This window comes from Physeter macrocephalus, unplaced genomic scaffold, assembly GCF_002837175.3.
Source record: "Physeter macrocephalus isolate SW-GA unplaced genomic scaffold, ASM283717v5 random_208, whole genome shotgun sequence".
Taxonomy (NCBI): Eukaryota; Metazoa; Chordata; class Mammalia; order Artiodactyla; family Physeteridae; genus Physeter; species Physeter macrocephalus.
Window position 1 is genome coordinate 51,289 of NW_021145494.1, and position 9,375 is coordinate 60,663.

Here is a 9,375-nt window from a genome sequence, read left to right on the forward strand (position 1 = left end):
GGCCGCGCGGCGCGGGGGGGGGGGGGGGCGGGGGCGGGGCGGCGCCACTGGCCACAGGGGGCCGCTGAGCACGCCGCCCCAAGGACCACGAGGGAAGGAAGGCGGAAGACACCTCCCGCCGGCCGAACAACACACTCAAGTGGCTGCCTGTCGGCCCTACAGGATCAGGTGAGGCACTTCTCTTTCCCGATGGACACACGGTCATCACGTGTGGCCACACCCCCTCTACCCACGGTGCTGGGGGACGGAAGGCCCACTCCAGCCCTCCAGGGGTGCTGACCATCTTGATGCCTCTTCAATTACAGCTGGGCACAGAGCAAGTGAATCAAGCCCCCTCAAGTGAAGCATGGAGAGCAGGTCCCGAGGCATTAAGATGAGCAAGAAAGGGGGTGCGGTGGGGATCTCTGTGCCCGACAACTCCCAGCCCCCCCGCCCCCCACAACAGGGCCCGCGGCCACTTACTGAACTGCGGGGGCGCTCCGTAGCCCTGGGGGAAGCCCTGGGGAGGGGGGAACCCTCCAGGAGGGGTGGACACGATGTAAGAGGTGAAGGGCGGGGGCGGCGGGGGGGCTCCTCTTCCCGCGGGGGGCGGTCCGTAGCCACCTGAAACACAGCGAGCAGGCTGAGGGCGGGCAGAAGGCCCCAGCCCCACCCGCCAGTTTCACACCCTGTTCTCTCCATCTCCTCCCCACAGGGACTCACCGATCGCCTGTCCTGCTGGCACCCACATCCCTGTAGGGAAAACAGAGAGGGGTGGGTGCTGCGTCAGCGCTATGGCGTGGACTGGGGACCCCCGCCCCCCGTGGGACCTGGTGTCCTGACGCATCACGGGTGCAGGGGAGGCGTCAGAGGGGAGCCTTCCTTGGGTCGCATGGTCCCAGCTCTTCCAAGCAGCCCCTCGGACGGGAGGGCGGGGACGCCCACAGAGCAGGGACTCAGTCGCGTGTGTGGGACTCAGGCTGGGAGGCAGGAAGCCTGGGCGGCCTCCGGCCAAGCGCTGATTCTTCCCGCTTGTGGGTGTGAGGGCATCTAGTCTCACTAGATGGTCCCCTACAGCCGTGGCTTGTTTTGCAATAAAAACCATTCTAAAAGCCAGCCCTGGAGAGACCAGGAATAAAGCCTGGAGCCATGCAAAAATGGGTCTATGAGCTTGGGGGCGCCCAGTGCCCTTCCCTGGACAGTGTTCCTTCTCTGGGTTTCTAAAGGAAATGGAGGCTCCTGGATCCTGGCTCGGGGCCCCTGGCCAACCCAAGCCTCCCCCAAGCTGTCCGTAAAAGCTCTGCCAGCCCCACACGGAGGGCCCACAGCCCAGGGAGCTGGAATAGACCCGAAGGACCCAAGAGGCAGGACTCCATGCTTCCTCCCCGCTGGGTGGAAACCCCGCTCTCCCCAGAGCCTCTGACCAGAGCCTGCGAGACAGGCCACGTCCATCTCCCACTCCGGCCTCGTGGCACCTGCCCTTGGGGACACACCTCCGACCTCCGCCGGAGGCACCAGCCCAGCACTCCCAGCGCCCACGGGCGGCAGAGGGGACAGACCCACCCAGCCCTGGACAGGGAGGGGCCCTGGCACAGGTTCCAGCCCCCACGGCCCACACGCATGCCAGTGGGCGTGTCCCAGCTATGGATGGGCCTGTCGGAAGGGGCGCCAGCCTTACCTTGCGGGCCATACCCCTGCTGCCACGTGGGCGGGGGCTGACCTGCCCAGCCGTTGGCGGCACTGGGCACAACCCGGCTGCCCCACTGGCTGGCCCCTGGCTGGCCCGGCGCTTGGCTTTTGCTGTCCCGTGGCTCGGCCCGTTTAACTTCCACCTAGACAAATCGAGCTCTGGTTTAGGGAAACGCTGAGGGTCTCAGACCCCCTTCCCTTCAGACACACCCTCAGATAACTTACAACTACACTTAGCATCTTATTATGACTTAAAACTAAATACTTAACTATAAACCTTATTTAGGCCAGTAACTTTTTTTTCTTAAAAAAGTTTTTAAAATTCTTTTGTCTAAAAAATGTTTCTCAGGTACAACAGATCCAACTGTAAGACACATGAAGCCCCACCCACTGCAGAGCAGGGCGGAGGGCCAAGAGCCCGCAGAGAGTTCTGTGCGTGACAGGGGTCTTTCAGTCGAGTTAAGGGGCAGTGTCAACCCAGGGTCACGCAGGCCAGGCTCGTGCCAACCATCGCGGCCCTCCTCTTGGCCTCCCCGGCCAGACGTGCAGGCCCTCTCCAAAGCCCCCGCCCTGCCTGCGCCCTTCAGCTCATACCTGAGAAACATAGTTGGTTTACTTAGGTTTTTTATTTAAAATGTCTAATGGAAGATAAAGACTTACCTTCCCCAGGCTAACGCTTAAAGAATCTCAATTAACTCAAAATAATGTCAGAGGGAATGGATGTGATAAGAGAATCTTACATTACATCTAACAAAAAAAGTAAACAAACATGCAATAAAATGGACATTTGAATCAGTAAGCAATCTTCATACTGTGTTAGGTCAGCAGCCCAGGACCCTTCCGCTTTTGGATGTGCCAGGAGCCACAGCATATGGAGGGCGGGACAAGGGGACCGAGGTACCCATCCCACCAGGCCTAGCCCCGCCTACACAGCCTTTCCAATGTGGGCCGACTGACAGCAAAGCCCCCCGATTCCAGGGCTGCGTTAGCATTCTAGAATCCCCAGTTATTCTTGTCTGCAGGATAAATCTTAGCGAGGAGAAAGAGGCAATGAATTCACTTGGAGTCGTCCTTGGGGTCTCACAGCCTTGGGGTCTCACAGCCTGGTGCGCCAAGCATCGTATATTCAGAATCCCATCAATTCTGCCTAAAGGCGTTCCTGGGAGAGAACAGACAGGCGGGGGACAGAGGCACAAAGACCCCACCTCCCGATGCCCCGAGGATGCTCCATGGACAGGAACAAAATCCCCAGCAGCTCAGGGCGGTGGGAAAGCAGGACCAGAGGACCCATTTCAAAGAACTCAAATTAATGAGTCTTCACTTTCCTTAAGGGAATTTGGTTCCTGCTTACAAAGCAAAGCAGCCCTGTAATTTAAAAAGTATACATATTCTTTTAGTCTTCCTATGCTGCCCTTAGCTTTTAATTACAAGTGGGCCTCAGCCCTTCGAGACGGGGCTGGAGCTGGACTCTGCCCCTGGGAGCATATCTGTGCACTGAGCGGGCCTCTCTGTCCCTGAAGGAGGACCTCACTTCTCCCCAGCTGTAAATGCCACAGGACCTTAAAACATGGGACACGGGCTCCTCTGAACGTGTGTTCATAACAGCGCACATCCTTGGAATCTGCAAGCTAACCTTAAACTAGGAGCATCAATGAATGTCTCAAACTGAGAGCATGACTGTGTCTCCTGCACTGTCAGGTTCGGGTGGAACTGAGTCAGCCGCCCATCTGTAAAGCGAGGGGGCGGGGGGGGCACCCTTGGGGCCAGATTCCCTCCACGTGTCAGCCAACGAGTCGGCCTGGGCTCCGGCAGAAGGGCTGGGCTTGCCGAGGGGACGAGGACGAGCCGAGGGCCTGGGAGGGGCGGCAGCCTGGCCGACTGCACAGCCCCCCACCAGCTACTCAGGCGAGAGCTGAGTTCTCAGCAAGCTCAGGGCCGGAAAATGAGGGGTCGGGTCACCTCCCGAGAGGTTCCCTCCGTGGCAGCAACACAGTATGAAGATGAAACAACCAGAGGTCACTTGACTGCATGGAGTTAAGAACTATCAGGAGCATGTGGTCGGTACCGAGTTCACAGTAAGTGACCCAATTTGAAAACCAATCCTTCAGGATGTTTACGTTGCCTTCAGTTTTACACGGAACCTGTTCTCAAAGGTTCACGGCCCGGCACTTTACGGGCCGGCGTGGGACGGGAGGGGAGGGGAGGGGACACACATCTGAAGGAGTGGTCACTGAAACCAAGCCTGAGGCAACCCGTGACTTCACTGGACGCCAGCCTGCCCCCAACCCGGCCGCCCCCCTCCCCAGGGGATCTAGAGCCAGGGGCTCCCAGAACCGGGTCCGACCCCCAGCATGGGGTCCCAGGATGACCAGCCCGGCCCTCCTCCTGTCAAGGGATTTCCTCTCCAGTGAAATCCCTAGGTTGCCTAAGACTTAGTTTGGTCTTAAGGTAAAATAAAACTACAACTACACACTTTTTTGCCCATGATGTCGTGAAAATGCATGTTGACAGCCTGGTCCACTGATTGTTCGTCCTCGAAAGTAATAAATCCAAAACCTAGCCAACGACGAAGAGTGAATCAAGGTAGCAGGGTGTTGTGACACAAAACAGGATGATGAACAGTATTAGGGACGGGCCGAGGGATCGACCGAGGGTTTCAGCGAAGCCTGTGTGCGAGGCTGGGGGCGTGAGCACGTCTCAGCCCAGACGCCGCTTCCTCCACAGAGGTGACCTTGGAACCACCGGGGCGCGTCTTAGCAGCAGCCCGGACAGCGGGGCGGTGAGGGCCCAGCTGGCGGGCAGCCCCGAGCGTGTCATGGGTGCGCTTCTGCTTTTCTGAAACCCAGGGTCCTCCCCCTCGGCGGGCAGTCGCTTTGCAGCTAGTGCTGACAGCAGCCGTACATTGTTCTAGCGCCTTAACAGAGGTACATCTCTACCAGTTAGAGCCTCGCCAAGCTTGCCCAACGCTGTTGGGTAAGCCCGAGGAGTCCTGCCAAAGTAACGTACGTATGTATACAGGTGTCTATCTATACGTAGCTGCATAAATAAATACACAGAGATACAGGCCACGGTGGGTTCCAGCAGGTCAAACACTGCTGTCGGCAGCAAGAGCAAGAGGCACCATGTCATCAAAAGGACAATTTCAAAGGGAAAAACAATTTAGCGTTTCCCAAACACAAGAGAGTGCAGTATAAACGAAGTTTGCTGGTCTGATGAGCGCGGCCGCCTGGCTAGCGTGGAGTGTCCAGCCCTCAGGCTGCTGCTCTGGCTCCCCAGGGCCCATCTGCGCTGAGAACTACAGGCCCCCCAAGGCAGCTGCTGTAAGACCCCAAACAACAAAGGATAGGCCAGGGGAAGGGCCAGGGCCGAGAAGGGGCGGAAGACGGGTGTGGGGGGAGGGGCACGGAGCACCGCGGGGAGGTGGCCGCAGGGGGCGGGGGCAGCCCCAGGCGGCAGGGGAGGGAGTGCCCAGGAGGGAGCAGCTGCCTCCAGGCCTCTCAAGCTGAGCAAAGAAGGATGCGGAAAGACTCCCGGCAAAACTGTGGTGGGAGAAGGATGGAGGGAAGGCAGCTCAGAACGGTGGGCGGCAGCCTCGCCGGGAGGCCCATTCTCTCCGCACACGCACATGCCTGAGCGTGACACACACGCACACAGAACCTGCACACGGCGTGGAGAGGAACTGTGAACAGGCCGGAGGATACGGGCCGCAGCGGCGGGCACGCGGGAGGGTGTGAGGGAGCAAAGGTGGCAGCTGGGGTGTGTGGGGACTGAGCCCCGGGGCGGGGACGGGGAGGCTCAGATGGACCGAGGGACAGGGACAGGGAGGGAGTGAGGGAGGCTTCGGGAAAGACTCAGGAAGGAGAGAAAGTAGGGACGAGCTCTCGGGGCGCCTGCTGACCAACTGCTGGCTCTGGTGCGGCTCCTGCCCTCCACCTGCCTAGCACTGGGGGCCACGCGGGGACTCGCCAAGCCCCACGGCGGAGGAGGATGGAAGGAGCCACACGGGAACGGGGCCGAGGGGCGAGCCCCGAGCACTCTCCCGCAGCCCCTCCTGCCCAGACCCCGCCCAGGCCGCCTGGCACCCCCGGGTCCGGGCTGAGGACCACAGGCGGCCCACAGGGTGTCTAAGAGCAGCCTCGGGACCCCCGCGTCCCGAGGCATCCCAAGATCAGAGGCAAATGGTGGAACACAACATGGGTGATGAACGGCATGTGAAAAAGTGAACGTTTTCTCCAAGTGCAGGAGTGTCTGAAGCCACAGGGCTCGCGGTCCTTAGAGTGCAAGAGGCGGTGAGTCGTGGGGAAGGAGCCCCGGGGCGGGGCTTCTAGGGACGCGTCTGTCTGTCAAGAGGCGACATCACCGCTGAGGAAGCGGAACAGAAACACACTGAAACTTCGTTTACACCCCACTGGAGCAAAGCCCGCTCCCTCCTCTGACTGCGGGACTGGCCTGTACCTGTGTGATATAATTTAGCACCTGGAGAAGAGAAATCTAAAGAGATATCGTTAATCACAAACAATTCACAGAGAGAAAAGGAAAAACAACTTACTTAACATTACCGTACTTTACTATGAAACACTTAAGTATGTCACTAAGCATGTACGTCTACATTAAAATTAAGACTAAGACTTAACAGCTTAATCGACATGAAGTGAGGATACGTTACTTAATCATGGAGGAAGAGGAGGATGAGGTTCAAATGGCAAACTATTCTCCAGCATGGCAGGCGCATGCTGCGGGCGGCGCCGGCCACGCTTGGATGCCTCGAGGGGCTGGGCAGGGGCCACAGGGCCTGGTGCACCTAGCTCACAAGGCCGGTCCAAAAGCGGTTCAGGAACCAAAACACAGAGGCAGGGACAAATAGCAGCAGCCGGTGGGGTGGAAAAAAAAAGAAAAGAAAGAAAAACAAAGGGCACAGAAATTGGGCGCGCAGTGTCCCAGCCCCGCAAACCAAAGTGGACGTGCAGGTGGGCGGCTGGGGGAGCCTGGTGCGGACGCACTGGGGCACTCCTTGCCCTCCTCCCACCTGCCCCGCCGACTTAGGGGAAAAAGAACAAGAAAAGAAGAAAAAAGCATGGGATGGATCAAGGGAACTCCACGTTCAAGCCGAGCTGGGGCAGACCTAGCCTGACGACATGAAATGAGACTCCTGACTTCGCTGAAGTGAACTTAAAACAGGAGACGGTCGTAATTGAGGAAGTTCACAATTTAAAAGAAAGACTAATCTTTCAGGACACCCTTAAAAACAGAAACCATGTTGAAATTCATGCCAAGTTGTAAAAACTTCAAAAGAACAAGCTTAAAAAAAAAAAAAAAAAAAAAAAGGTTGTACCGCCTGCCCTCGGGAAGCAGACAGGCTGGGGCTGCATGGGAAGGGACTTTAGTCTCCAAATCACCCTCTCCTGAGGCAAGGCTCGCTACAACCACCACCTAATTGTGAGATAGTTTGCCATCTGAGGGGAAGGCCAGGGACAAACTCCATCTCTTTTACCTCGAGGCCTCTGCTTTTCCGCGTCGTAGATCATGACCACTTCCGTGACCTGGAAGGGAGATGGGCGTCTGAGGGCCCAGGTCTGCAGGTGGCACGGGCACATCTGCCTACAACACTCCCGGCCCCCACTGCCTGGGACTGGCTGCCGAGTGCAGGAAGTCCCGAGGCAAAAGGCCGGCTTCCTGGGCTCTGAGACCCACGGGGCCGAGAGCAGGCCGAGGGGTGGTCACAGGGCAGGGTGGGCGGCGGGTCACCAGGGGCCCAGGCCCCACGTTCCAGTGGGGAGACGAGAGCCAGGACCTCCCACCCGGGATCAGAGTCCCCGGCCTGGCTAGGCCACCACGCTCCCCTCCCCTCCTCGTCCGCTCCGCACAAGTTCCTGCCAGGCCCTGGGCACACACAGGCACCACCAGGCAAGCACGCTGTAGCCGGGGCATGCGTGGCCGGTAAAAGCCTGGCGGGACTTCGTGTCTCTGCTTCGGATGAGGGGACAGCCTCCCCGCCCACTGGCCCTGTAAGCCCTGCCTGTGTCCTGTCTGCCCCGCTAGAACTCAGCTCCCCAAAGGAGCCCCGGTAAGATTCTGACGTTTTTTAGCCTCTTACAGAAAACAAACCCACCCGCACCCCCATGCTAGGGGAGGGGGCGGAAGCCTCACCTAAGCCCAGCCCCTTCTCCCTGACCCCGTCTAGAGCTTTCCACCGCAGTGCCTACAGCCGACCCGAGGGCCTTCCAGGAGGTCAGTCTGCCCCATTTACAGTAAGTCCTCTCCTGGGATGGTAACAGGCCACGCAGGGAACGCATGGGGCTCTGGTCTGCTTTGTGCCAGGGTCAGCCTCCCCAGGACACGGGGCTGCGCCACTCCCGCCCTGACCGACCTGCTGTTGGCGCGGGGAGAACTCACCACTCCGAATTTCTTGAAGTATTCCCTGAGCTCTGTCTCACCACAATTGTGAGGAATTCCGCCGACAAATATCTTATTTGATTTACTGTTATCACTCCTGGGTCCTTTCTGCTGTTTCAAGGAGAAGATGGTTAGTTCACGTGGGGAAACCTCCTAACACTCCCCGCTGTTGTGCACGGTGTGGCCTCTGAAGGTCAGACCAGACACCCCAGGAGCCCAGTGAGTCCAGAAAACCCCAACGGCCGCTGTACGAACGAACGCGTCCACCCGCCGACAGAGGCCTGGCCGCCCCAAGCGCACCCACCCACGGCGCCTGCCAGCTCTGCGGTGTGGCACTCAGGGCTTTAGGGGAGGAGAACGAGTACCAGGGTGGCCTGCACAAACCAAACTGGCAGACCAGGCTCGCTTCCATGGGCAGTGTCTAAGCTGGTGACACACGGACGGTGGAAAGTTCGGGTAACTGAGGCTCAGTTGCCACCTCTTCCGCCTTCTGGCCCGGACCCCACTCTCTGTGGACACCCCACGTTGCCACCTCCTCCCACCCCCCCAGACACCAGCAGCTGGGGACGCAGAGGCTGCGCTTTTGGGCGTGGGGGCGGGGTGCCAGCGGCAGGGGAAGGCGCGGAGGTGGGTACACACACGGCCGGCCTCCGCAGCCATGGGTTCCGCGTCCTTGGATTCGACCAACCGTGGATCAAAAATATTTGGGAAAAAAAAATTCCACAAAGTTCCACAAAGCAAAACTTGAATTTGCCGCACGCCAGCCAACTATTTACACTGTATCAGGTATCGTGAGTCATCCAGAGATGGTTTAAAGTGCACAGGAGGACGTGCGTAGGTTACAGGCCATGTTACGTAAGGGACTTGAGCGTCTGGATTCTGGTCACCTCGGGGGTCCTGGAAGCAGTCCCCGCAGATCCCACCGAGGGACGGCTGTGCAGATCACTGATGCTGACCACTGATGAATCTGGGCAGTGTTTTATTTAGGTGTTCACAGTACCACTCTTTTTCTGTATTTGGTATTTCCTAACAGAAAGCGGGAAAAATACGCCCTTGGTCTGAGGCCCCTGATGGAAATGCTGGTGCCCGGGCCCCAGCCCCGCACAGCCCCCAGGCCAGCCCATCCAGCAGGGCTTTCCTCGAGGATAGGGCACTCTGGGTAACGGCTGGCCTGGCGCCGGGGGCCACAGGCGGCTCACAGAGTCCCAAGGTGGGTTCTGAACTCAGCAGGCCTCCTCCCTGGAGGGGAGCAGTCAGCAGAGCGCTGAGTAGGGGGTGGGGTGGGGGGGTGGGGTGGGGCGGCCGGGAGGTGGC

General features: G+C 58.9%; 1 protein-coding gene across 10 annotated transcripts in view; it reads right to left on the minus strand.

Annotated features, from left to right (window-relative positions):
• DAZAP1 (DAZ associated protein 1) overlaps positions 1 to 9,375 on the minus strand; it is a 22,057-nt gene that overhangs the window by 2,997 nt on the left and 9,685 nt on the right. For 5 of the 10 annotated variants that reach the window (XM_024134277.3, XM_028484656.2, XM_028484660.2 and 2 more), the window contains exons 5-10: positions 8,062 to 8,172; positions 7,160 to 7,208; positions 4,142 to 4,224; positions 1,658 to 1,811; positions 703 to 732; positions 463 to 603 (exon numbers count right to left, since the gene is read on the minus strand). In XM_024134277.3, the coding sequence (XP_023990045.1) occupies positions 463 to 603; positions 703 to 732; positions 1,658 to 1,811; positions 4,142 to 4,224; positions 7,160 to 7,208; positions 8,062 to 8,172 (568 nt within the window). Of the gene's footprint in view, positions 1 to 462; positions 604 to 702; positions 733 to 1,657; positions 1,812 to 4,141; positions 4,225 to 7,159; positions 7,209 to 8,061; positions 8,173 to 8,837; positions 9,088 to 9,375 lie in introns of those variants that run through there. The other 5 variants (XM_024134278.3, XM_028484657.2, XM_028484661.2 and 2 more) reach the window with 4 other exon arrangements.